Source organism: Hemicordylus capensis, chromosome 2 (genome assembly GCF_027244095.1).
Source record: "Hemicordylus capensis ecotype Gifberg chromosome 2, rHemCap1.1.pri, whole genome shotgun sequence".
NCBI lineage: Eukaryota > Metazoa > Chordata > Lepidosauria > Squamata > Cordylidae > Hemicordylus > Hemicordylus capensis.
Window position 1 is genome coordinate 178,556,009 of NC_069658.1, and position 27,985 is coordinate 178,583,993.

The 27,985-nt window shown below is 45.4% G+C and overlaps 2 protein-coding genes across 13 annotated transcripts; one reads left to right on the forward strand and one right to left on the reverse strand.

The window, feature by feature from the left end:
• Window positions 1–1,057: 1,057 nt before the first annotated feature.
• Window positions 1,058–11,478, reverse strand: LOC128345925 (adenylate kinase isoenzyme 1-like). Of its 12 annotated transcripts, XM_053298610.1 has the most exons (7): window positions 10,532–10,758; window positions 8,964–9,093; window positions 6,538–6,676; window positions 6,237–6,436; window positions 3,615–3,728; window positions 2,039–2,233; window positions 1,058–1,198 (listed from the first exon to the last, which is right to left on the reverse strand). In XM_053298610.1, the coding sequence occupies exons 2-7, from the start codon at window positions 8,964–8,966 to the stop codon at window positions 1,091–1,093; spliced, it is 759 nt and encodes a 252-aa protein (XP_053154585.1). In that variant the 5' UTR covers window positions 8,967–9,093; window positions 10,532–10,758; the 3' UTR covers window positions 1,058–1,090. The 12 variants fall into 12 exon arrangements, with proteins under 12 accessions (XP_053154585.1, XP_053154582.1, XP_053154591.1 ...); XM_053298607.1 differs by lacking the exons at window positions 8,964–9,093; window positions 10,532–10,758 and adding an exon at window positions 11,343–11,462 and having other exon boundaries at window positions 6,559–6,676; XM_053298616.1 differs by lacking the exons at window positions 8,964–9,093; window positions 10,532–10,758 and adding an exon at window positions 11,343–11,462 and having other exon boundaries at window positions 2,086–2,233.
• Window positions 11,470–27,966, forward strand: GTF2F1 (general transcription factor IIF subunit 1). The gene is made up of 15 exons (XM_053298602.1): window positions 11,470–11,591; window positions 12,431–12,512; window positions 12,708–12,770; window positions 13,724–13,770; window positions 15,070–15,142; window positions 15,279–15,472; window positions 16,763–16,933; window positions 18,419–18,600; window positions 19,094–19,241; window positions 19,426–19,487; window positions 22,283–22,402; window positions 23,094–23,167; window positions 24,470–24,605; window positions 25,294–25,426; window positions 27,054–27,966. Exons 3-15 carry the CDS (start codon window positions 12,759–12,761, stop codon window positions 27,256–27,258), a joined length of 1,557 nt encoding a protein of 518 aa, XP_053154577.1. The 5' UTR covers window positions 11,470–11,591; window positions 12,431–12,512; window positions 12,708–12,758; the 3' UTR covers window positions 27,259–27,966.
• The last annotated feature ends 19 nt before the right edge of the window (window positions 27,967–27,985 follow it).

Below are 27,985 nucleotides of genomic sequence, written 5' to 3' on the forward strand. Positions count from 1 at the left end.
AGGCATAGCTGCTTCTCCTTGCAGCAGCTCTGTTTGCTCTTGTCACTCCCATCCTACCCTACCCCAGCATTGAGAGCTGTGCTACCTGCAGGCTAGCAGGTAGTACATACAGCTCATCAAGTATTGCTGCACAAGCTGGTCACACACAGCTCTACCTGTTGGCCAGCCTGCATACAGCTAGGCTCTCAACATGGGGATGGGTTGGGGGAGAGGAGTAAACAGAGCTGCTGGCAAGTGGAGACTGCTGTGCCTTGTTTGGGCTCCTTATGACAAGTGGCTCCTGTGCTGATGGGTCCTGTTCTCTCAAAACTGCTACACTTTCCCCTCCCCTATACACACACAACTTTTCTTGATTATAAGAGAGACCTTGTTCAGATGGGCATTAGTTGCTACTGAATTCAACTGTGATGGCGGATAAGTGAAGAGGTGCCATAAAAAGCTGTAAAGTGGGCACCCTTGCTCCATAAGCATACTTTCCCTCAAAAGTTAAAAGTAAGACTGTGCCTAGCTGATCCAGTAATAGGCCTGCATATGTTTCAGGTGCAGCTCAAATTCCCAGGGCTGCCTGGTAACTGTTGCTAAACTTCCAATCCTGGAGCTCAACTATGCCTCCTTGGAAGAAAGTCACTAAAGGATTACTGGAGAAGCTTAAATATGAATGACTCGTAGAAAAGAACTGCTAATACGAGTCGTATGTTCCACTGAGTTGAAAGGTAAAGGGAGAGAGTCACAACACCAACCAGTACTGAAGAAATAGCAGGAACTACTAGTGTAGTTGAATTTTTGGACCATGTTCTCTGTTCATAAAAAGGACCCTATGATCCACTGAGGTGGTTTCTAGCCAAGTGGTTTAGGCACTCTGTTGGCTGTATCTTTTGGGCTGTGCTCATTAAAGGCTAGTTCACACATGCATGTGTGCCACCACTCAGTAACTGAGAATACATCATTGTTAGTCGGTTCACACATTCCGCTGCAAGCCATTAAGTGCTGTACATGTGTTGGTGAACCAGTCTGGAGGCTCTGGTTTTTAAGGCTTCCTAAGGAGGGCACAATAAGGGACCAGCAACATAAACCTTTATTTTATGTAGAATTAAGTAGGATTGTTAGTTGAGGCCTGTGAGGCAGCTGCCTTCAAGACATCATCAATGACACTGCAGCACTTGCAAAAGACTACTTCTGGGGGCTCTTCAGCCAGGATCTGTAAATGCAAAATCAAAATAAAGAACTCTTAACAAGCTTCTACATACCAGTCCATCAAACCTCCCTTTCACAGCCAACTACTCTGTTAACACATCTGTGAATACAGAAACACTGAGCAGTGCCTGTGTGTGTGTGGGGGGGGGTGTCTTATCTGCCCTGAACCTACTACTAACTAGTTTCATTAGGTGGTATATAAATCCAATAAATAAATAAATTAAATAATGCAGGATTTTTTTTTTAAAGATGGTTGAGGGGAAGATGAGGCAATTTGTTTACTCAAATCTGAAATTACTGCAAAGAGGAGGATCACAAAGAAGAGTAGATCAGGGAAATAAACCTGTTGAAGGCCTGTCAGGATGGGGAAGGCAAGAGTAGGATCAGTATATAGCAAAAGTTCAGCACTACATCATCACAACCTCTCACTCAGGGTCTTCGTCACTGAAAGGAAGGCTGCCCAGTGTCTGGCAGGTGTGGGAGTAGGTGAGGTGTCGCCACCAACAGGGTGTCCTCAGTACAACTGGTTAGTTTTCCCATAGAAGTGAAAGGCAAAGGCTCACATACTGTGCAGCAAATCATGAATGGTTAAGAGCCATTCTGACAGAGAGCTTGCCATGCAGAGTAATGCTGTCCTGGGCCACTACCTTTTCTCCGTGGACACAAGCTTGTAGCTTACCCTGTTTATGGGGAGGAGAGGGATAGGCTCATTCTGAAAGGACTGCATTGGCTTCCAGGCTAGAGCAGCAACTAATTTCAGCTTAGCTGTCATGGTGCAAGGTAGCCCAGATTTCCCTGCCTAGTTCTGGGGGAATGGGGCCCAGCCAGATGCTCAGAGACCTACATTCCGAAGTAAGCTCTTCTGTAGGTAGTAGGTGAAGACAGGCTCACACAGCGTATAGTGGGTCTCTAGCCGCTGTCGGATGATTCTTTCATGGTCATCGACTCTCTCACCCATCTGGCTTCGGATCAGCAGTCGTTGAATCATAGTCTCTGTAGAGCAGTCAAACACTATCACGATGTTGGGTGGACGCCCCACCTGTGCCGTGAAAAGCATAACCAGACTGTTGGTTGCCTTATGCTTGCTGGGGTCTTGCTAGATCTGCAAAGCTCTTCCGGAGAGGAATGGAGGAGGCTAGAGCCAGGGTTTCAATGCATAAAATAATGGTGCACCTTAGGTGACATAATGCAAGCCTTCCATTGAAGTCCAACATCCTGATTGCAAGGGTTCAGAGGTGTACTGTCTCTCCACGTGGAGAGACAGCTCCTCCATTAATTTCTTTTAAATCCATCTAAGCCAATGACCACCAACAGCTAGGATTTAGGGAGGATAATGCAAAATCTTTAGTATTTAGAACACTAGCCTATATATCAGGAATGGAGAGGAAGCTAGGTGGTATCATGTAGCAGAGCAACAGGGGATTGGGAGTTCAACAGTTGCTCACCTCCAAACTTGGGCTCCTGAGACAGCCTCTTAGCTCATGCTCTGCTTCTGATACAAGCCGAGCAGCAGAGGCCACCAGGGCTAGCTGCAGTCCTAGTCCTGTCCATTCACCACTCACCCAAATAATTAACATAACATGTTAGTCAAAACTTCTGTGGGCAGAACAAAATCAGATCGTGGCATTCTAGAACATGACACGTTAATTCAATAAGCTGGCATTTCCCTACTGGGACGCAGTTCCTCCTCTGACCTCATAGTGGCAGAAAGAGAACGCCTCTCACAACACTAATGGGGTGTGGGATTTCCAAATAACTAGGCTTAATCAAATCCTCCTGCTAATAGGCCCACACTTCTTGGGCTACACTTGATTCCCATGGCACCTTCTGAGTAGGGGTCAATGACTGTCACACCCTTGCTTCCTAATCAGCATCTAACTTGAAATCTGACTGACAAAGCAGTTATGAACTCAAGATTCTTGCATCCCAGCTAGCTGCCTACAGTATTTACCTGAATCCAAGACTAGGTTTTTTAATATTAGAAATCAGGATATTGTCTAAAATTCAGATTCCTGAACCTTTCAAGTAAATGGAATTTAACCTCTACTTTTGAAGGAGGTCTTAAATTCAGAGCCATCTTCTATTCAAGAAATACAGTATTCTGACATATTTGCCCTGAGACCTTGGGTTGGGGCAGTATAAAAATGCGCTAAATATATATATATATTTTTATATATATATATTTGGGACCCTAGGCCTCTCCCAGAGCTAGAAACAGAATCGAAGTACTCTGTATACATCCAATTGCCAGTAAGCTCTTGGCAAGTAGTTCTTCTGCATCTCACCTGTGGCTCATTAGATGCTGCCCACTGGTACATCCTCCTCTGTCCCACTCCTATGGAGGATTACTGTTTTCAGATCGGCAAAGCCCAAGCCTGCCTGCCTGCCCCTTTCACCTCCCACCCAGGGAATGTACTTACGACTTCCTCGAACATCCTGGCCTGGTTAATTTCCCGGGGGAAGCCTTCAATAAAATATCCCTTGACACGTTCGGATTTTAGCATATTGTCAGTCAGCAAATCCAAGATGTAGCCCTGGAGAGACAGGCACCCCAATCCTCAAAAAGCCCAATTACAACCAGAAAGAGGTTAAAAGACCACCCTTCTTAATACTATCGGATCCACCTGCTCTCTTTCCTTGCAGGGTCTGGATCTCTGGCCACATTCCTGCCAGGAATTTGAGCCTTCTAAGGTGCCTCCTAGGTCTGAGTCCTAGAAAGAACCATTCAACAGGAGCAGTATGTCACCAATGCTGGTTAAACTGTATCTGTGCAAGAGCCTGTATGTGAAGGGCTGTACAGTCAAACCATCCACCAGCAGTACCCATAAGCACTTGAGCAGCATCAACCCTTGCAAGTTCAGGGAGTTGGCCAGAGCCTTGGATCCAGCATGATTCACCTTCCCTTGCTCAGGAAACCAGCACCAGCAGGGAGGGTGGTTTAAGATCATGGAAATGAGCAAAATATATGCACTCATTGTCAGAGAGGCCTACTGCCATTGTGTCTAGGCAATGGGGGCTCCCCTTTAAGAGTACAAGGCTCATGTCCTTTCCAATACTCTCCACATCAACCCCCATCATTGTTTCTGGCACTTGGCACACCAGCCAAAAGCATGACTGAGCTGTGCTCTTTTGCTGTAGGCAGAGGAGCATTAAAAGCAGGAGCTGACCCCAGAGTCTGCATTAGATTAACTATTGCACTAATGTCAATTTTTACAAAACTATCAGAATTCAAATACAACTTTTTGAAAGTTGGACATGTTTAGAACATTATAAGAGAGCCCTCCAGGATTAGAAGAAACATCCATCTAGTCCAGTATCCTGTTTCTCAGTGGCACAAGCAGAGTGTGAAAGCAACCACCTTCCCCCTCTGCTTGCCCCCCAGTAACTGGAATTCAGTAGCATACGATCTCTGAACAGAGAAATTCCATTTAGCCATCATAGCTAGTAGCCACTCATAGACCTTTTCTCCTCCATAGATTTATCTAATCCCATTTTAGAGTCATAGAAGATCCTGAGGAGAGCCTGCTGGATGAGACTGAGAGGCAATTCTCACGATGGCCAGGAGTGTGCTGGGAGGGTGCCGGGTGAAGGCTGCTCTTAATCTACCTTCCCCACAGATGACCAAACTGTCCGTTGTTGGCATGCCTCCCGCACGCCGACATGGGCAGCCCTTCTCTCTGCAGCTCTGCATGACACGGAGCAGGATGGAGGGATCTGGGGCCAGAACTTGTTGTTCCGGCCTCCAGATATCCCATAATGCAAAATTCTACACATGCGCTACACTGGGGATTCCTCCATCAGATGGGCACTCTATGCATCTGTCTCTGTCTCTCCTCAGGCTGAACTCAGCCTGAGGAAACACACGATACCCGGTAGCCGGGGTAAGGGTAGAAGCGCATCCTTAGCCTCAGCTAAGAGTCATGTTCCTTAAGAGGGTTAGGCAGGTGGGAAGTGGAGGGATCCATGAGGGTCCCTCTGCTGCTCATGACCAGCCTAACCCCAGCTGGGCTGCCCCAGGCTGGTGGTGAGAACAGCCTCCAAAAGTCTATTTAATCCAAAATCCACATTTCCAAATGCTGGTTTTTGAAATTCAGTGGCAAGTATCCATTCAGCTACAGGATCCATTCTTTTCTTCAATGGAAGACTGACTTTTTAAAATCTGGAATTAATGAGATTTCCAATCAGATGGTAGATTGGGATGATGCAGAGGCCTCTGAGAAAAGCTCCCATTAACAGATGGAGACGGCATGGGGGGAAAACCCTAGTTGGCGCTTATTTGGTTGGAGTGGCAGCAACCTGGAGCAATTTGCAGTGGTTGTGCTGGCAGGTGCATTTTTATTTTTTAATGTGCCTGTTGAGATGTTGCATTGTTGTTTTTAAAAGATGGCATCTGCCAGCACAGCTGCCACAAAACACTCTAACCAAGGGGTGTCCCAACTGCGGCCCTTCAGCTGTTGTTGGCCTACAACTCCCATCATCCCCAGTCACAGCCAGGGATGATGGGAGTTGTAGGCCAACATCTGTAGGAGGGCCACAGTTTGCTCTAGACTGCTGCCACCCAGGTAAGCCTCTCCCAAATGCTTATGGGGTCTTACTAGCAGCAGTTCAGAGGGCTTCATGGCAGTTGTGCTGGTGGGCACCTTTTTTAAAACAACAGTGCAATATATCCAGCAGGGCAGGTGCACTGCATTGTTAAAGAACAAACAGAAAATAACCATGGTGCTCATCAGCACAACTACCACAAAGCATTCTGGGCCATGGCCCTTCTGCCCAGATAAACACCCACTAGGATTTGAGGGAACCCAAAAGCCAAGGGCCCCCTGACATCTGCCTCCACAGAATATCAGTTCAAGCATATTCAGTTTTAAAATTATTTCAATGTGATTTATTGCAATTAATCTGTATAAAGTCTTCCTTTAATCCTTTAAAAGAAGGAAGGCATTGTACATAATTATCTGAAATGCAATATACAGGGTGTTTTTTTGATTTTTTTAAAAAAATCTCATGGGATCCTGCAGGGAGAAAACGTGGAGGCTTCTTACCGTGGGCACCAGAGCCCCTTTCAGCATGATATCCTTAATGACTTTGCCCTTGCTGGTAGCTCTGCTGGCTTCCTCCCTCAGCAGATCTCCAATAGCCACATGGTAGAAATTGTATTTGTCAGCCAGCCGGGCACATTGCACTCCCTTGCCACAACCTGGGCCTCCTACCATAAAGATGATGATGGGGGCCTGCAGCTTATCTGAAGCAAAAGAAAGAGAGGCATATGAGAAGGTGCAGGCCACTAACAGAAACCAGAATGGAAAGATTCCAGAATGGGGTCACAGAGGCAGGCAGCCCTACCATGAGGTGAGGCGAGCTGACCTTCAGGCTGTAGATATTGGGGGCCACTCAGGACAGCAAAGTAGGAGACAATCAGACCCATCAGGGGGTGCAATTCCCCAGAAAGTTCTACATAAGTCCCATGGAGGTTCAGCAGGAGCTGCACAGGAGGGGAGCACAATTCACTTTCAGTTGAGCTTGTCCTGAAAGTCTCCATGCTAATACTTAAGAAAGGGTACCATCTAGATTTTCCACCTCAGGTACCAACTGAACTATCAGTGCTGACCATGAAGAGTCAAGCCAGTTCTCTGTCTATCCTACTATTCTTTTGTCAAGTGAATTTATTTGTCTTGGCCATAAGTGAGTTATCTGATGGTAGCCACAAAGATATTCTCAAGCAAGGTATGATCAATTAATTGTTGTAGATCTTTGCTGTCTAATATCCCTGCTAACTTGGCAAAGAGGCACCTTTTAACACGGTGATTCTCTTTATTTACCAGGGGGAGAGTAACTGGCCCTATCCACCCCCAGCACAGCACCTCCAGTGACTGTTGCTGCTATCTTTGTAAACAGAGGTCAAACTTCCTCCATGTATAGGAAGGCATAAAGCTGCCCTACAGCCACCTAATGGCGCAGCAGTGAAATGGCTTGACTACCAAGCCAGAGTTTGCCAGTTCGAATCCCTGCTGGTATGTTTCCCAGACTATGGGAAACACCTATATCGGGCAGCAGCGATCTAGGAAGATGCTGAAAGGCATCATCTCCTACTGCATGGGAGGAGGCAATGGTAAATCCCTCCTGTATTCTACCAAGAAAACCACATGGCTCTGTGGTCACCAGGAGTCGACACTGACTCGATAGCACACTTTACTTTATAGTCAAGACAGGACTGCTGGCTTCAGAGGACAGCAACTTTCTAAGGTCTCAGGCAGAGAGAGAGATTTCCTAGCAGCCCTGCTACCTGGGATTCTTTTAACTGGAGGTGCTGAGGATTGTGTCTGGGATTTCCTGCATGCAAACACATGCTCTGTTGCTAAGCCATGAGCCCTCTCTGGAGGATTTTCCTCCAAGCCCCCTTATACTCCTGCTCTGGCCACGAGTATAAGAAGTTGCCTTATACAGTGTCAATCTGTTGGTCTGTCTAGCCCAGCATGGTATACTCTACAAAGTCTCAGGCAGGGGTGGTGTTCAAAGAGACATACAACAACTATTTTAAAACCACATTAACAACATGCAAACATGAAAGCATTCATCTATTAAAACTTCAGCATAGCCAATAAAAAACACAACCTCAGAAGACTGGCTGAAACAAAAGCATCTTCACTTGATGTATGTGCCACACCACTGAACCCTCTAGTCTTCTAGCCTAGCCTTTTACAACACAATTGTCTTGCACTAAGACATGCCAGCTCTCTGTGTGCAGACTTCCAGTTTTCACACAAACCTTCTCTGCCCTAATGTGGTCAGTTCACTTCTCACCCCTCTGTAAAACAATGGCACTTCTTAACACCTTGAGCCAATTCAGCCAGTGGCAGTAAGGATGGCTCTATCTCAGCCACAGAAATGAGAGACTTGGGCACCATGCCAGGGAATGCATACATTCCCTATCTCAACTGAAGATCAGAAAGAAAGTCCGTGTCAGTGAGAGGAGCCTGCTACTATTATTACTACTATTACCACCACCACTCCTGCCAGCCACACTGTGAACTCCAGAGGTCATAGACATTGTATTCTTTACATGGGCTCTTGCATGCTAGTTCTTCCATACAGTGGCTCTCTAGTTTACCGAAGAACATCCCTGCTCTAGAGGAAGATGTGCAAAGGTGAAAGTCTTGCAGGGGCAACTAAAGCCTCAGCTGCTGTTAGTCTGCCGGTTCTGGTTCCACTTTCTCCTCCTGATTAGATAGCTATTTGGTTTCCCAAAGTTTTGTTCCCTGGGCTGCTGTTTAAGGGCTAAATTGTGCAGGACCATCCCAAGACATATTAGGCTGAAAATCCAAATGGCAACTGCCTCCTCAACATGAGGCACAACTTCTCAGTAAGTTCTCCTTTGCAGTCCTCACTTGAAACAAATGGGGTCTGTGCAAAAGCACTATTATGGTTAGTGAACAGCAGTGCATAAACACGAGACCTTCTCCAGAGCCATTGTAGCACCTGGAATGTTTGCCTGTCTGGTTTGTAAACTGGCTGTATTTTCTGCTGAATAAGCCAGCAAATATTTATTCCAGTCACAACACCTACATGGTAGTCTTGCTAGTTGTTATTGTTGTTGCACTCAGCATCAAAACGTTTCGCTGTCAGTCAAATACAGGCAGAATTTTCTAATAATCAGGACTTTTGTTGTTGCTCACAGTATCCTAAACCCTGGTTCCATTAAGGGTGGCAGAATGAGAGACATGCAGCCAGGATACCCAATCTACCAGGACACTCTCCTGTGCAAGCCTCACCATGGAGATGAACCAGAATTCTTGTGCCGAATCTAAGGAGGCTTGTGAAGAACTTCCTGGTGAAGGTGCAGAGTTTCAAACAGGTGGCCTTTTTCTCTCCCAGAAATGAACAAAAAAAAACAACCTCAGCCTGCTAACCAGAATGCATGCTGTTACATTATTTCAAAAGTCCATCACGTGCATAATATAGAAAGAAATGTAACAAATTACCTTTCAGTTCACGCTTCAAGGGCTTGGTGGTTTTTGGAAGGCTGCCCTGGCAAATCCCCATCCCGAGGGCTCAACCCAAGGGATCCCAGGTTACCAGTCTGGTAACCTTCAAACTCCTGTACAAAACTAATCTGGCCATTTCAGTTTGGTTGACATGTGCCTCCCCCTTAGTTGTCTTTCTGATGTCACAGATATCTGATGTCATGGACTTTCTAGCCCGGGGCAGCCAAGGCTGGGACAGGCAGATTTGTAGTGGAACAGCTGTTGTGTTCTTACTAAAGACAACAGACAATGGAGGGGAAGGAAGGGATAGGGAGCCAGAATCAAGAAACTGGCATTCCGTTCATTTCAATTTGGAGTTGAAGAAAATATATCAATTGGAACCATCTATGTTCGCAAGCAGTGGAGAATGAAGCATCTCTCTCCTTCACTTTGTAACTCCCTCAGAGGTAAGGAGGAGGCTGCTGAAGGCTAGATCCTGATACATGCTAATCCTTGGCAACACAAAGACTTTCAGGGTAAGTATGGAGGTGATCTCAAGTCTTATGGGAGCAACACTTTGGCTGTTGCCACTTCTCATTTACAGACTTTAATCCTGGTTATTGTTGTTGCGGGGTGCCTGTTTAGGGGACTGTGTAACCCCCATGCCTTTCTTCCTAGGTCAGTGCTTCTATAAGAGTCAGCTCATATGGTCAAACCAGTTTGGTGCACTGAAAATTTGGATTTGCTGTATGTGCGCAAAGTGTCCTTGGGGGAAAAGACAGCTTTTCTTGCAGGACATCCCCATGGCGGCATCCAAAATTGATCACAAAGAGTACATATGGTCTCCTTTGGACCTGCGATTGCCTGCTAGCTGTGAGGTTCACAACTATAGACTGCACAATAAGCATATGCAGTACTGTGCAGATGCACAGAGAGGTTTTCATAAGCATGGTATCTCCATGCCAGACAAATATAGGACACATTTGTTTTGGAGCATGAGGTAGAGATCAGTAAAATTAATTAGATGCTCCCATTATGAGATCTAATTGCTGGCAAACCTGGAACTTTCAGACCAAAAGATATATTTACGATGGCAGCAGCAAACCTCTCCTGTGTTCTACCAGAGACAACCACAGGGCTCTGTCGTCACCAGGAGTTGACACCGACTCGATGGCACACTTTACTTGTACTGCACCTTTACCTTTACATGCAGTGTAACATTTAGGTAACAGAATTGCACTGTTCAGCCCTTTCAACCAGATAGGTACAGATATCGCCCAAGCCGTTTATAAATGCTCAACTGAAAGTCAGAATGGTATAGGCTGTTGAAACCATGACGCTAACCCTGACCCAGTCATTCTCTCAGCCTAGCCTACCTCACATGGTTGTTGTGATAAAACCCCGTATACACTAACATCTTAAGCGAATAACACAAGACATTGAAGCGCTTCTCTCCGATATGCTGCCAATAAACCCCAAATTAACAATATTCTGTTATTAGCTGGAATAGTCTATTTAGCCTGCATTCTCCCAGTGCAAAAGTATTACGACATTTCATAATGACAATAATTTAACACTAAAACGAGACTATATTTTCTCGCCACTCAACAGGGAAGCCACCCTTCAGGCCAGAAAAAGAAGGGCGCACAGTTTCCGTAGAACCTCGCAAGGCCACCCACTTCCGGCAAGAGGAGCTGGAGTTTCCGCTCATGCTCTGTCAACAGGTGGAGTCTGTCGCAGCTAAAGAGATACAGTCTAACAAAAAAGCAACATGTAGCTCCACACAACCGGTTCCCATTAGAAACTTTAATATGAAAGGCGAGTACAAGGGATTCGGAATCAACGTAAAAAACAGAACTAAAAACGAAACGGGGAGGGTTACAAACTCCCTTTCGTGCTTTGAAGTAGTAGCAGAATACTGAACATTAACTTTTAATTTGAGTCTTTTATGAGGTGGGAGCCCATTTTCCCCCAGTGCAGGCAAATTGGCGCGTCTAAGAGTGTTACAGCAAATGTTTAGGGCTTCTCTTTTATGTCAAGCACGTTTTCAAAAAGCAGCATCAGATGTGAGCCGCAACGTTACATTCCTGTGCCTAACTATAGGTGTGAGAGCGATTTATAAATCCACCAGCTGAAGTTTTTCTCACCCTTACATCTCCATCTGTGGCATTTCTGCCAGCCACTTACCATTTCGGAGTCCTGCCAAAAGAAACGGTTTAGCTTCTTTTTCATTTTGGGAAGTCGGGCAATGTTATTGGAAAGCCTGCAACAAAACTGGAGCCACGACCATTGCACCCGCACATGGAAGACAACAGCAAGCGGGAAACGGAAGTATTATTAGAGACCCATAAATACTGTATCCGCTTTGCTGCCGCCGGGTGTTGACGCGCGTGCGCGCGCGGGGTGGTGGAAAAAGCAGAGACTTGGGCTGCCTAGGTGAGGATGAAAGGGAAAAAACACCCAGATACTTTACTGCCTTCCTCCTACCCCTGCAAGTCCTGTCGCTGGATCTAAGTGCCCGGGCTTCCATCTCGCCCCTTCTCCCGAATGCACCCAGCTGCCCGGGCACCTTATCCTCCCGTGCTCCTTCCCCCAGCCCAGTCGTAGCAGGGGTCCCAGGCCGCCTAGCTATTCACCCCCACCTTGTTACGCTCCCCAATCTCCGATGGCAGACTAGATCCAGGCAGACTGGATTGTCCTCCCCATCATCATCACCACCACCATCATTCTGAGCGAGGACCCAGGCGTCCTGGCTCCCAACTCGTCCCTACCTCCCTTCTAGTACAGGTTAGCCATGAAACTCACTGGGTCACTCTGGGCAAGCCACGTATCTCTCCACCTAACCTACCTCACAGGGTTGTTGTGAGGGTAAACATAACCATGTACACTGCTCTGGGCTCCTTGCAGGAAGAGCGAGATATACATGTAAAATAATAATAATAATAATAATAATAATAATAATAATAATAATAATAATAATAAAATTAGTAATAGAGAGGGGATGGCACCAAGGTCAGCATAGTGTAGGCTGGCTGCCCTGCATATCTATCGAAAGACCACAGATTGGGGCCAGGATTGCCACCCTGCCAGGATTTGATTTTGTTCAACTGACAGAGCCAGAGGATGTAACACCTGGAAAAGTGGTTTTCTTATTATTTTCCCACTTCCTATAAGATACATTTGTGGTGTGAGTGTCTTTTTGAGAAAAGGTGGCAGCCTTAAGAGGAGCTTTTTACACATGCTTAAAGGTGCTCTGCCTTTCCATTGCTTTTTAGAACTGCTTCCTGTCAGAAAAAGAAAGGGATTCTGCACCGGACAAAAGCACGTTGCCCATTTAAAACTCTTCTGGGAGAAAAGGTACTTTGCACTTTTTCCCCTTTTGGATAAAAGTGGTAATCTCAGGCGGGGCTTCTTGCTTCTCTTATCCCCTTGACGTTGTTACTCTTCCCTCTTCTTCCCACTCTCCCTGGAGTCCCAATACCTCATCGAATTTCATTCCCAGTGCTGATTCCTCTGTGTGGAAATGATGATTTCATCTTTTTCTTTACCCAGACTGGTGCTTTTACAGAGGCTTAGCTGGTCATCTACACAGCATATCCAGAAATGGCTTCTTTGGTGAGTTCTCATTATGCTGGGGTTCAGGCAAACAGCCCTCTGAATTGTATTGGCCTGTCTAGTTTTAGTTCTCCTCTTGTGTCAGTTCTGTGTGCCCCTATTGCTGTTTTTCATTTCCCAAATAATGGAATAAACATGTAACCTAACATCGAACAGTATTTCATACTGCCCCAAGTTCAGGCCCCCTGACCAACCTAGCCAATGTTTCTGCTGCTCTTAACTGACCCTGGCAACCCTTCTTGTTCATTCCCCCCGCTCCCTCAGTGTGCCCAAAGTAGCCCAAAATGCATATTCTGTTATGTGCACCAGGCAGTCGGAACTGCATTACCCTGTATCTCATGCCTGCTTTAGCAATTTATGTTCTTGAGTCCTGGCTCAGTGCCAGGTTTCATCTAACAGGTGTGGTGACAACACACAACAAGGCCCCATTTTTAGCTGCCCCCCACCAATTGCATCTAGCCCTTTTTCCATTATAGTGGCAGGGACCTGGTGTTCATGTGTGTCCAAGCTGGAACATTCTTAGAAAGTAGAGCGCATTCCACCTCCCTGTATCCCATGCTCCTATTCTGAAAGTGATTGAAGCGTATGTCTCCCTAGCAACTGCACCCATGAGTCCTCATTTCCCAGATCACCCTGCATGGTGGTGGTGAGGGGGCAGCCATTGAGATGACATTGCCTTGTACAGTCATTTATGATGTTGCATTAATTCTTCTTTGCTCTTTTTCAGCTTGTTCTCACTGGTGTCTGTAGTTTATGTGCAACAAAGCAATCCTTCATATCCTGCAGGATCATGTTGGTTAAAATAAATATGTATTTCCTGCTAAACTGATTTCCTTCTAATGCCCTTGAATCATCCTTGCTGTTGTGTGTGGATTGTGGAACAGCCTGGCCAGTTTCCTCTGCGCTCCCACATCTACCTACATGATTCCTATCTTCTTCTTCTTCTTTTTTAGGGGACTAGCAGCCAAACAGTTACTGAATATGTGGTCCGCGTTCCCAAGTAAGTATGGCTCTCTTTTTGTCATTTTTACTTTAGTTGTGCTTCCTTGCGAGTTTTTCCTGCCCTAAGCCAGTTGGCCATAATGTAAGATCAACTAGACATTAGGCTATGGAACACCGGCAAAAGTGTTGCTGCTCAAGTTTCTTGGCCAGCGAACATCTTTCAATATTAGCCCCCATGTTCCACAAGGCATTTAGTAGTTGAGGCATGCTAATGCCTTGAGAGCCAGTCCCTTGAGCCAAGATCATTGCTTAAACCAGTGGCTCTTAAACTGCAAGGCAGATCCCACAGGGTACTTGGAGGGGAATGATGGAGGGAAAGGGTCCTGCAGCAGCCAGCGAGAGAGACGCTTTTCTCCCAACAGCAGAGATTTTGCATTGGCAGTCACCAAACCTGCAGTGTTAATAATGGAAGCAGCAGCGCAGTCTTCCTGGATCAAAAACTTCACTCTGTCTGCTTGACCACTCTGGACCTCAAACATTTTAGATCTTAATGTGTGTCCATGAAAGTAAGAAACTTAGAGGGGATTAAAAAAAATTAATACTGGAAATCAAACTGTGGAATCCTAAATTTCAGGGAACTTGTTTCAAGAGGAAAAAAATTCCATAACATGTTCTGGATCACTAGTCCACATGGTCTCCTATACTCAGAGGTGCGTATAGGTAATTTTGGAGCCTGGACCTAAAGACCTTAGCCCCCCCCCCCCACTGCAAGTTAAGCACCGTCCCCCTACACACAAATACACACATATAATTTTTTAACACGTAAGAATATAAAATGTATATTTATGCAAATAAGCATGAGCAGAAACATTTCAACACATAACTTAACATATTCCCATCCCACATATTTCTTTTCCCCACTCCCCGCTGTCTCTAAAACACCCGGCACAGGTCACAATCGCACTTGGCCGCCCGGTGCCGTGTGGGTCAGCAGCGACCACACCACCCAGGAGAGACTAAAGAGGATTTGGGGGGCCCCCCGAGGGTGTGGAGGCCCTGGACTCCCCAAAGTCCAGGGATAAGAGCGCCACTGCATACTGATCCTATATGATTCCACTTCATTCTTTTTTGGGTATTCCTGGCTTATGGCATATACCCATTAAGATATGCTGGTTAAAGCTGCTAGCCGTCAGTAATGCTGAACTACCGCCATACATCATCCCTCTCTGTAGGGGACCTGGGTTCTTACTTCTGGTCAGAGGGACATTTCTTTCCCAAGGTGTGATATGTTCCCACTTTGCTCCATTCTGGGGAACTTGGCCCTGATTTAGCTTTTTTCTTCTGCTTCTCTCTACAGAAACATGTCCAAAAAATATAACATTATGGCTTTCAATGCTGCTGACAAGGTCAACTTTGCTACCTGGCACCAGGTAGGGCCCTTCGTTTCTATACTTTGTGCAAGTAGGCCCTTAACTGGCAGTGGGGCTGCTTGCTATTAGAAGTGTGGGGGAGAAAGATCACAGACGATGTGATCTCCTTGGCACACTTTTTCCTGCCCTTTTCTAGGCAAAGATGGAACGAGATCTCAGCAATAAGAAGATCTACCAGGAAGAAGAGATGCCAGAGTCTGGAGCGGGCAGCGAATTCAACCGCAAGCTGCGTGAGGAGGCACGGCGCAAGAAATATGGCATCGTTTTAAAGGAGTTCAAACCTGAAGACCAACCTTGGATCCTGAAAGTCAACGGCAAAGCTGGGCGCAAGTGAGTGGGGGCTGGTGTACTTGCCAGATGAGGGCGGCTCAGTTCTGAAATGGGACCCATCATGACTATGCTCTCTTTGGGGAAAGGGCGGCGGGGTGTGTGTGTACTTCTCCAGCTTTGTGAAGAGGTCTAGAAAACTGTTGTTAAAAATCCCACATTTTGCAAACACAAAGCTCAAATTCCATAATTGGAATGTGAGTGCAAACTCCTATATATTTTCCTAATTTATTGGTGTTTAAAGAATGTTAAGCTGTTTAATAGCTTTATTGAATTTATTGAACTTGATTGATTGAGTCATGCGTTAAACACAGATGTTTGCATATCACCAAAACCTCAAAACAGAAGCCACCTGAAGATCCTGAAGGAACTGTAATGTAACCTACAACCACTTGTTGTTAGCAAGAAAGGCCATCTGGAATATGTCATTTCCTGTTACAGGAACTTACCAGAACCAAAATAGTATTACAAAACCACTACCATCACCTTTCAACCCTTCTACATAAAATTTGCCCTCACTAGTTAAAATGGGCCCCATCAGTAAATTGTTCTGGCTCTGAACTTGGAAGTGATTGCAGGATTTGGAATTAAAAAATAATTTTTGGCAGAGATCTAAGTGGATCCTACACCCAGAACTTGTGTGTGTGTTAATATTTCAGCAGTCATGAGAACCGGAGGTTTTAACCAAAGAACTGTTAACAAATAAATAGCTTTCTTTCTTTCTTATTCTCATGTTTTTTGAAAATGGAAGCTAAAAGTCTAAGTCTAACCCCTGCTAACTTGGCAAAGAGGCACCGTTTAACGCGGTGATTCTCTTTTATTTAGCAGGGGGAGAGTAACTTGCCCTATCCACCCCCAGCATAGTACCTCCAGTGACTGTTGCTGGTGTCTATCTTATGTTTCTTTTTGGTTTGTGAGCCCTTTGGGGACAGGGAGTCGTCTTATCTATCTATCTATCTATCTATCTATCTATCTATCTATCTATCTATCTATCTGTGTAAAAATAAGCCATTTTTGGAAGGGTGGTATAGAAATCGAATAAATAAATAAAATAAGGATCCGGGGTGGGTGGGTTGCAAATTATGTGAGAAAAGCTATATTCCTCCATTTGTGAACATAACTGTATAGATTCCTAGACTCCTCTCGCCTCTCCTTGACCCCACCTGACTCCTTTCTGGATCTGGAGTTAAAGCCTTATGGACCTAGCCCTCTTATGGTGGTACTGCTTTAAATTCTTGAGAGCTTCCGTGGCAGAGTTCAGTTCTTAGCAATCTCCTGTTTCTTTTGGTTCAGGTTCAAGGGTGTGAAAAAGGGTGGTGTGACAGAAAACACATCCTATTACATCTTCACACAATGTCCAGATGGTGCTTTTGAAGCCTTCCCTGTCAACAACTGGTACAACTTCACACCCGTTGCCAAGCACCGCACACTGACTGCAGAGGAAGCTGAGGAGGAGTGGGAGCGGTAAGTGCATGAGGCTTCAAGTCCTGCCCAAGATATGCTGCATCGTAATAACTTGAAGAGCTTGGTGCATGCTGGGAACAAACTTACACAAATCTATGTAAATTGTGTTCCCCAATCTGGCCTATGTGAGTGAGTAGCTCTTTTCCAACCGTAAGTGCCATGTTTCCAACATGTAAGTGCCAGTTTAGTTAAGATGAGGAGTGGAAATGTGTGCCCAGGATGTGGTGTCATCTCACTCCCAAGAGGAAAAACTTGGTGGTGGTGATGGCGATGGTGGTGGTTTTTTATGAAGCACTTTTAATGTGCTTGGTGCTTTAGGGAATCATAAAGAAGCCTATCCCAGGGAGTTCACAATCTGAAATTCAACACAGGAGAGTCAATGGAGTGGAGGGTAAATATGGGAAGAATACAAATATGGGAAAGAGACAACGTGGTGTAGTGGTTAGAGTGCTGGACTTAGGACCGGGGAGACCCGAGTTCAAATCCCCATTCCGTCATGAAACTAGCTGGGTGACTCTGGGCCAGTCACTTCTCTTTCAGCCTAACCTACTTCACAGGGTTGTTGTGAAAGAGAAACTCAAGTATGTAGTACACCGCTCTGGGCTCCTTGGAGGAAGAGCGGGATATAAATGTAGTAATAATAATAATAATAATAATTAATAACTTCAACTCAGTCATATGTATTTGGGCTTAGTATGCTAGTGGCATTCCTTTTGGGTGGCGAGTCCTCAATTTCAGTTCTCCCTAAACTCCACTGTGATCTCTCTAGGCTAGAATTTAAAAGGCTACTTTTACTTTATTTGCTAATTCAATGTATACCTTGCTCTTGTGTGTTTGTATCCCTGGGGTGACTAATAATGATAATAAACAATTATTGTGCGCATGTGTATGTCCAGTGGGACCTTTTCCCACCATTTCCCCCCTTTGAACAGCAGACTTCCATGTTTCATCATTCCCTTTCATCTCAAAAACTGCTTTCTGCTTGGCACCAGAGACAGCTGTTCAACAAACACAAGTCCAAAAGCTGCTTGAGCATGCAAAATGAATCCAGTAATACTTAACTTTTAGAGAGGACTTTGGGGGGAGTGTCTTGCCCAAGGCCATCTACTGAACTCATGGCTGAGTTGAGAGTTGAACTGGGGCCTTGGCCACTATGGTGCACCAGCTCTCAGCAGTGCAGTTCTTTGAATCTAGGCCCATTGAGCCTACTCTTGATGCTTGGAATAAAATCGAGGAGACTGAGAATTCCCCCTCATCACCCCAGTGCCACAAATCCTATTTGTTATCCTTAAGCCAGGAGCAAGCCCAGAGAGATCTGGGTGCTGCAGGGGTGCCTGCCTGAGTTCTCAGTCTGTTTCTGGCTTGAGTCCTGCCAGTGGAGGCCTTGAATCTGAACCCATAATGGTCCTTGAGAGAGGACTTGAACTGCATCATCATGCTGATCCAATAGACCAGTTCAGTCCAGCCTTTCTTTCTCCTTTGCAGGCGGAACAAAGTTCTGAACCACTTCAGCATCATGCAGCAGCGGCGGCTGAAGGACCAAGGCGAGGAGGAAGAGGAGGAGAAGGAGAAGAAGGGCAAAAAGAAGGGGAGTGATCTAAAAATCTACGACCTGGAAGACGAGCTGGAGATGAGTACAGATGAAAGCGAGCTAAGCGATGCTGATGGTATGAAGGGAGTTTGGGAAGATAACTGTGTATTGGACCCCTGGAGGACCCTGTTGAAAGGCATCAGCTTGCCCTATGGTGGAGTCACTCTCAACCCTGTTGAATCTGTCTGCTGTGGTCACTGCTGTCGCCTTGCTGCCACCAGCTTGTGACACACTTGGGCCATGAAACAGGGAGGGATCTTCCCAAATGACAGTGGGGGTGATGGTGGAAGCAAGTCTGACCCTTTCCTGCAGCTTTTACATCTATAATATTACCAGATTCTGCTTGCCTGGGTCAGGAATGACTCCTGTGTCATTGAGACTGGGCAGACGGACCTCCTTTGAGCTCAGCGCCTTTAATCTGTTTTTAAAAGCCCTTTATGGCTTCATGACATCCTGTGGCAAAGAGTTTCATTTGTTTTGTGTTTTCTTTTTGCTTGTGTGATACCTGATGCCATTGCACCGTTTTTGCCTTTTGAAAGATTGGATAACAATTGCACATTATCCTTTAGGTGAGAAGTCAGCCAAACCCAAAAAGAAAGCCCCTGTGAACAAGAAGAAGAAAAAGAAGAAGAAGGGATCAGATGATGAGGCCTTTGAGGACAGTGACGATGGGGACTTTGAAGGCCAGGAGGTGGATTACATGTCTGATGGATCTAGGTAGACACCACAGTGGGCAGAAGCAATGTCTTTCCTGTTGGGACAAGCCGTGCCTGGCAGATCCCCTTGCAGTCTGACCATGTGCGGCTACTGCACACTTCTGCCCCGTGTGGCCAGTTACATTCCCTGCTGCCCCTTTATGTTGTGCCACTCACACCAGGGGCTTTTCTCTGTTTCCTTACAGCAGTTCTCTAGAGGAAGCAGCGGGCAAACCCAAGGCGACCAAAGAGGAAGACGTCCTGAAAGGTATGTGTCGACCAACAGACAAGCTGCTCTTGTGGAAATGAATAATCCTAGAGTTACAACAGCAGCAAGGTCAAGAGCCCACCTCAGTCTTGGTGGCTTTTACCCGTTTGCCCTGATGGTTATCAATCAATCTTTTATTACAGTTGGAGACCAGCATAGAATTAATACAGATTAGAAATTACAGGTAACAAAGCTAAAATTAAGGATGATTGCAGTTAGTTGTTTATTTACGATCTTAGATCAAACATCAATATACACAGAATATACACAGTAAAAAGAGAAAACAATAATGGAAACAAAGTCTAAAATGTCATCAAACATATAAAATCAGGAATCTTTGAAAGTAACCGATTGCTGTGCTCTAGCTTCTCTTAGTTTGGTCAATGTATAACAAAATTTAGCAACCGCCAGGGATATTGTTGGGTCCCTGTCTTCTAATAAGCATATAAGAATTGTCTCCACTGAGTGGCTTTGGAGATCTTTCAGATACTGAGATAAAAATAAATCTCTTTCATCAGTATAAAGTGGACAATGTAACAGTGAATGCGACAATGTTTCGGGAGCAGCTCCGCAAAGGCGTAGTCTCTCCTCATAGGGTTTTCTCTCAAATTTCCCTACTAGCATCGCTGAGGATAAAGCATTCAACCGAGCTCTTGTAAACGCCCAGCGCAGCTTTGGTGAATAGATTGTATAGAAATAAGAGGCTGTGACCCAGTCTTTCTTGGTGCTTAGGAATTGTAGCGGTCTATTTACAGAGGCCCTTTCCTCCTGGAAATTTATGTCCCTAAGCCTTTGTTTAACTAGGGATCTTGCCGTTGACTCGCCCTGTTCTAACAATTGTGCTGGGCAGAAGCCCATCTTCCAGAGTCTTTCCTCAACTGTCATACACCAACGGGGTTGTGGGGTAGCGGCAAGGAGATGAGGTAGAAGTCCTGCCGGGTAAAGATAAGTCTTAATCCAATACAGGATAATGAGCAGCCAGGCCCTGGTCTCCAATTTCCATAGCCCAGTTTCCAGCCGTATTAAGGAGTTTGGGACGCATTTTGGTACCCCCAATAGTGATCTCAGAAAGCCCGATTGTACTTTTTCTAAAGCTTGTAAGTCTTTTGGCGGTCTAACCTGAATCCCATATAGCAGCTGAGGTATCACTTTAGCCTGAAAGGCTTTATTAGCTGCCGGAATATAGCCACCACCTTGTGCCCAGAAAAATTTCCTGATTGCCATGGAAGATCGAGTGGCATTCAATTTAGCGGCACTGATGTGCATAGAGGTACCGCCATTAAACTGAAACACCACCCCCAGGTATCTGTAAGACTTCACCTGCTCTACTCTGGCACCACCTATGGACCATCCAAAAACCCGTTGCTTCTTTGCAAATCTCACGATTTTAGTTTTGGAGTAGTTGATTTCCAAAAATTCCTCCTTGCAGAACAGACTCAAGCATTCTAACGCTCTTTTTAGACCAACTCTGGTCTGTGACCAGGATGATTGCAGTTTAAGATTTAAAAAAACAATAGATATTAATTCATCGTCAAAAGGCTAAAACTAAAACTTTAACTAAAAATACACATTGGTACTAAAGTTATTAAAAAATAGAGAAAATAAAATATAGTAATAAGTTAAAAGGGGGGACGACTGTATAGTGTACAAAGCAATAAAAAGACAATGGAATGCAATAAAATGCAGTAAATAAAACGCAATATAATGTAATAAAACAATGGGTATGGAGGAGTGGGCAAGTGTGAGATCGACCCAGAGTCATCGAGAGTCAGATTAGTGGGGCTCACCGCCTATCCTCCTTTGCCAGATGCCAATCACAGTGGCACAGAACTTGGCAACATTCTGTGTAATGGCAGAGTTAGAGTCAGAGAGCAATAAATGACTGTAGAATTGACTCGTACATCCTGGGAACTTACTTAGCAATGGGAAAATGAGGGCAGCACGTATGTCTCTGTAGAACAGACAAAATAGAAGGACATGCTCAATAGTTTTGATCTGTTCCGAGCCACAGGGGCATAAACGCTCAGCAATGGGGTCTTTCTGTAATGGCCCTCCAGTACTGCTGAGGGGAGACCATGGCAGCGGGCCAAAGTGAACGCCCTTCTTTGGTTTGGGACCTCCAGCTGAGTGAGGTATGCTGCAGGAGATGGTTATTTTTCCATGTTTATGGTTTGGTATCTTGTTTTGCAGTGCAGTTAGGTCCTGTTGTGCTTTTGCCCTCTGTTGTCATATATGGTATATCTACATTACAAACATACATTGGTTTAGGCTAGTCTAAGTGTCATGGTTGTCCAAAGAATGCTGGGAATTGTAGCTTGGTGAGGGTGCAAAGGGACTCTCTTGTTAGATTCTTAGTGCATATGTTCTCTCCCCTGTCCCCTTCTGAATTGTATTTCCCTATAAAGAGGGACTGGGGGCGGGGGAATGATTTAATATAGATGCCATACATACATGCTGTTTTTCCATTGCACACATATCAGTCAGCTTGCCTGTAATTGCTGGCATAGCAAGTAGGTAGCAGTAACATTGCCAGCAGAGACAGCCAGGCTCATTGATTTGCTGGGTTTTGCTCTTAGTGGACAGTGGCAAAGGTGACAAGGAAAACTGCTAGACATATTTACTGCTTCACCAGAAGAAACCACAGTAGGGATTGTTCCCTCTTCTCTACCTTTTCCCCTACACACAGACTCTACTTATTCCAACTCTTGTCCTGAGCAAGTTCCTGAGGACCTTGGTCCAGATACTCGTCCACCCAGATGCGATTCCTCCAATCCCATTGCTGTGTTGCTTTGCAGGTATAGATGAAGCAAGTGAAAGTAGTGAAGAAAGTGAGGAAGAAAAGCCTGCAGAGGAGAAGGAAGAGGAAGAGGAGGAGAAGAAGGTCCCCACTCCACAGGACAAGAAGAAAAAGAGAGGTGAAGAAGGCTGGGATTATGAAGCTGGGTAGAACAGAAGGGGAAGCTGGAAAGGGGAAGCAGGAGTTGGGTTCAGGAAAGGTAGAGCTGAGTGTGTGCCATGATTTTACAGCTGTGCGGAATGCAGCGTCGGGCACAGAATTCCACTTTCTAAGAATGTGTTTTTTTTGTAAAAAAGAAAGATTGGTATTCTAGCTCATATGGTTAAAAAAATTGATTTGTGTGGGCAGTGCCTGCTAGAAGTATGGTTTGAGTGCCTTGTATAACGAGCTTCTCCCCATGACTACCAAAAGCAGAATAAATCATTCAAAGGAAGAAATTGCATAGTTGCAGAATTAAGTTTTCCTTGGTGCAGATTTTCAGCTGTTCTAGCATTCTCAGCTTTGCTTTGCTGGAATGAATTACCCGCACCACACCTTACTAGCTGCGAGCCCAGTAGCATTAGAAGAGTGAGCACCACGGCACTATTTTTGTGATTGTGTCACTTTGGAGAGAGTCTGGTCTTCTTTGGGGACTGAGCGGCCTTTCAGCAGGCCTGGAGAATTCCCTGGCAAACAAGCTGTGACCTACCCCAATCCAGGTGGTTGGTAGTTGAACGGTTTTTTTTGCAGGTATGTTGCCAGCAAGTGGTTTCTTTCCTCATCTCCCATGAAGGTAGCAAACCCACATTGACTTGCAGGCTGTTTTTCAGATACCAGTGATGAATCCGAGACATCTGAAGATAGTGACATTGACAGTGAAGCCTCTTCGGCACTCTTCATGACGGTAATCCCAGATGAAGTTTGGTGGGGGTTCCATGGGGGCTTGGCTCCTGTGAGGATATCAGCTACGGTTCCCATCTCAGATCTCATCTCCAAATGCTGCAGAATGGGGTACAGTCATCCCTTGCCAATCGCGGTTTTCCCAATCACAGTTTTGAGTACCCACAACTGGGAAATTGTGACCAGTCTTGCCAACTGCAACCCAAGTATCTGCCACTGGCAAGATTTTTTTAGTGAAGGCGGGGTTGTTTTGTGATTTTGGCAGGTTCAGAGGTTCAACCTGCTCATTCCTCTTGCTGACCCTTCTGACTCCTTGTGATTTAAAGTGTCTTTAGTGATTTTGCGGGGATCAAAAAATTTCCAGAGATTCAGTCTGCTCACTCCTCTTGCTGACTCTTGGCAATTTTAAGGGATTTTTGCCTATTTTTCTAGGATGTTTTCCTTTATTTTTAGGTATTTTCTCAATCGTGATTCCACTAACCCCATTTCCCATTGGTTTTAATGCCTCACCAACTGCAAATTTGCCAATCATGGGGTTTTCTAGGAGAGGAACCCTCACAGTTGGCAAGGCATGACTGTATTTAAATTCTGAAAAGTACCGCTGCAGGTAAAAGGGAAAACACTTTCCTTTTTTTAGTGTGCTTTTCTGTTTAAAACTCCCTGCAAGTAGAAAATAGCACACCAAAGAACAGGTTAAGCTATAACCTCTTACCTTGGTCTGTTGAGTGTTTTCCCCCATGCAAAAAAATATATTTTTCAAAGTATTCTTCCAGTTGCAACCTGATGCTCTAGTCATCTGCCATATCAAGGTTGTACTTCTGCTTCACAGCTGGTCCAGACCTCCATCTCAGAGTATGGTGTTTAATGCAGTCTGTCTCCTTGATTGACAGCTTGAGTACAGAGCAGAATTCAATACATCTCCATTCCAGTGCAGCACTGGGAAGGCTTGTTTTGTAGTGAGGGTCATTTGACTTAGTAGATACTCCTCTGTAAAGGGACTTGCGTGGATCTAGCCGGTAAGGTAACTTGAGAAGGTCACCATCATGCTGAGATTGATAGGAAAAGTGGAATAGACATCTATGAAATAAATAGTGAGGACTTCTGGAGCTGCAAGGAGGATTTGGGTAGACTGGGAGACTGTCATCGCCCCACCCACCCCGCCACATACCTTGCGCCTGCCAATAATAGTCCCAGCTCCTGACTAATACCAACCAGCATCTCATGGGTCCCATCCTGCCTTCTCTTGTACAATTGTTATAAACTGTCTGGAGGGCCCAGTTTGGTTCAAAGCTTCCTGGCTTCACAGAAAAAGAAGACCCCACCCAAGAAGGAACGGAAGGGCTCGGCTAGCAGCTCACAAGGAAACAGCCGCCCGGGGACACCTTCAGTGGATGCAGGCACCTCCTCCACACTGCGGGCTGCAGCCAACAAACTGGAGCAAGGTATAGTAACATGTGGACATGTGACTGGAGCTGACCTTGATTGTCTCTTGGTTTGGGATGTGCATGCTGAAACTAGCAGCTTCCTGAAAAAAATATGTGCTTGCTGTCTCTTCTTCTTTTCCCCTTTTCCAAGTAAGTTCCTAGGCCTTCTGGCTGTAGAAAATACATAAGCAGTGAATGCAAGAAGGTTCCAGCATTCAATGAGCAGAACTGCTTTGTAATCCTCCAGAGTTAGGTGTCCCACCCACCTCACCACCTCTCTGTGGCCTTCAGTCTTGCTTCTCTCCCATTCTTTGTGTACCATCTGTTTTCCTCCCAGTGCCATACCACTAATGCTAAAAAACTAAATCCTACAAACATTCCAATATAATTTGTGGCAAGAGAGCAGTATGTGCAAAAACAAGCACATTTGCATGACTCCATCTGGGTAGAGAGCTCTTTTATTTGGGGTGTAATTTTGACTGTGGTGACACTGAACTTATTTGCATATCTAGGAGAACTGAGTATACCAGGGAGAGAGAGACATTAATTCTCTCTTCAGCCACCCTCATTCATTCATTCATTCATGGACTAGCTCTTGGCTTCTCTCTCCAGAGAAGGAACAGCTTGGTTTGAGCACTACAGATGGAAGACGAATGCACTTTAGGGCTGTAATCCTAAAGCTGGCTGGTTTGTTTCCCTGGAACAGGTAAACGGCAGGCAGGATCTAGTGAGCTCCCTGCAGCCAAGAGGCTGAAGATGGATGCTGGGCCCCAAGCCTCCACAACATCTGGTAAATCTACCCCACAGCCACAGTCCGGCAAATCGACACCCAGCAGTGGGTAAGTATGTGAACCTTGCGGATGTCTGCTTGGCTAAATAGTCAGTTGGGCTCTTCTGTGAGCTGCTCAGATATACATTGCGCAAGTAAAAACACTGTATAAATCAATTTGTTGTTGTTGTTGTTGTTCTAGTGTAGCATAGTGGCAAAGAATATGATATTGGGGGTGGTGGAAATCTCTTGGTTTAAATACCTTATCTCCTATGAGATTGCTAATTGCTGAGATTGCTCTTTGCCCTTGCTAACTTGGCAAAGAGGCACCTTTTTAACGTGGTGATTCTCTTTATTTAGCAGGGGGAGAGCAACTGGCCCTATCCACCCCCAGCTCAGCATTCCTCCAGTGACTGTTGCTGGTGTCTGCCTTATGTTTCTTTTTAGATTGTGAGCCCTTTGGGGACAGGGAGCCATCTTATTTATTTGCTGTTTCTCTGTGTAAACCGCCCTGAGCCATTTTTGGGTGGTATAGAAATTGAATTAATAATAATAATAATAATAATAATAATAATAATAATAATAATAGGCTGCTTTAGGCAAGCCACTATCTCAATCATCCCTCATTTGCACTAACTGGAAATTGCATCTGAGAAGCGTTTTAAATCTAGTTTGTCATCTGTTTCCCAGTTTAAACAATAGTAGCCTCTGTTGTTGGTTTTAATTTTTGGTGTGTTCTTGTGTGTTTGTCAAGCTGTCCTGAGCAGCAGTGTGCTGGAGGGGCATGGTGTAAAACAATAAAACAAATAAATACTGGCCTGTTTATAAAGGGCTGTTGTAAGAATTGCTGAGATAATCTCCGTGAAGCACTCTGAATGCTCTGAAGTACTATTTAAATGCTAAGTATTATTGTTGTGGACGTGGGCTGCTACAAAGCTTAAAGGTGTGGAGTTTGACAAGGTGTAGAAGGACTTCTGACACTTTCAAACCCTGCAGTCAGCCTACAAAACAGTTCACACTGAGAAGGGGTCTAGGCCCATACTGGCTCTGCCTTTCCGGTGTGAGAGCAGGGGCATATCTAGGGTGGGGCAGGCAGGGCACGTGCACCGGGCGCCACTTGAAGGGGGGCGCCATTAAAATTATTTTTTTTTAAAAAAAGGCTGCCGAAAACAAAATGGCCACCGCACATGCTCAAATGGCCTCTGTGAGGCCCTAGGCCATACCAGGCCTCACAGAGGCCATTTGAGCATGTGTGGTGGCCATTTTGTTTTCAGCTGCTATTTTTTAAAATATATATATTTTAAAAAATGGCCACCGCACATGCTTAAATGGTCCCTGTGAGGCCCTAGAGGCCAGCAGGGGGAGGGGGAACCTTTGCAGACCCCCAGCCTTAAGAAGCCCCCCAAAGGGGCTACAGGTAATTTTTTTAAAAAAAATTAATATAAGTCACTGTACACATGTTCAGCTATGTGACTTGTATGTGACCTTCAGACTTGTATTTTCCCGCTGATATTATGGTAAAGTTATCTGAAAGATGGGTGTCAGATGTTTGGACAGGGGGCGCAATTTCAATGCTTGCCCTAGGCGCTATTTTCCTTAGATACGCCTCTGTGTGAGAGCCAGGCTCTTCCTGTCCTTGTGGTATAGGGCTATAGCTGCTGCATGGACCTGTCTCTTAGTGTGTTTCCTTCTTGCAGTGATGTGCAGCTGACTGAGGATGCAGTGCGCCGTTACTTGACCCGCAAACCCATGACCACCAAGGATCTGCTGAAGAAGTTCCAGACAAAGAAAACCGGGCTGAGCAGTGAGCAGACAGTCAACGTGCTGGCCCAGATCCTCAAGCGCCTCAACCCCGAGCGCAAGAACATCAATGACAAGATGCACTTCTTCCTCAAGGAATAAGAGGGCAGACCAGAGACAAGCTCTCTTTGGCCCCCACCGTCTTGCTTGGTGGCTCTGAGCCCCTGTATTTAACCAGCAGCCGGGGTGGTTAGTAGTTAGGACTGTGTGGGCTGGCATTTGCCTCTGTTGGGGAAAGACATCTCCTTAAGGGAAGGAGCCATTGCCCTAACTTCACCCAAGTGCCCCTTTGAGATTAGATTGGCACTGCCTATAAAGGGGCACTGGAAACATATGACCTCTGAATGGGGAAGAATTTTTCCTCCATGTGGAGGGATTTGCAAATGAAATGCTGCCATTTTTTTTTCCTTTTTAATAAATGAGGGCGTCTTTTACACTCCTTCCCTCTGTTTACTCCTATGCTAGAAAGCCTTGATGGGCAAACCTTATGCCCTCCTGATGAGTCACTTGTAACGTGCTTCATTCTCATCCCTAATCCCTCCTCCCTCAGCACAGACTTGGAGAACATTGTTGCTGGTGTAGACATATTTCTCCATATACACTTTTAATAGGTCTAAAGCTCCATGCTCTGATCTGAGCCCTTGTTCTTAGGGTTGGCCTCCTTCGGCACCAGACCATCTGGCTGTCACTAGTTTCCTCCAACCGAACCTGGACTATTGTATTTTAGTCTGTGATGAAAGGCTCTGGGATCTTTTTAGAATGTAGAATTACAAATTCTGTAACACTGGAATAAATTATGCATTGGATAGAGTTGGATTGGATAGAGTTA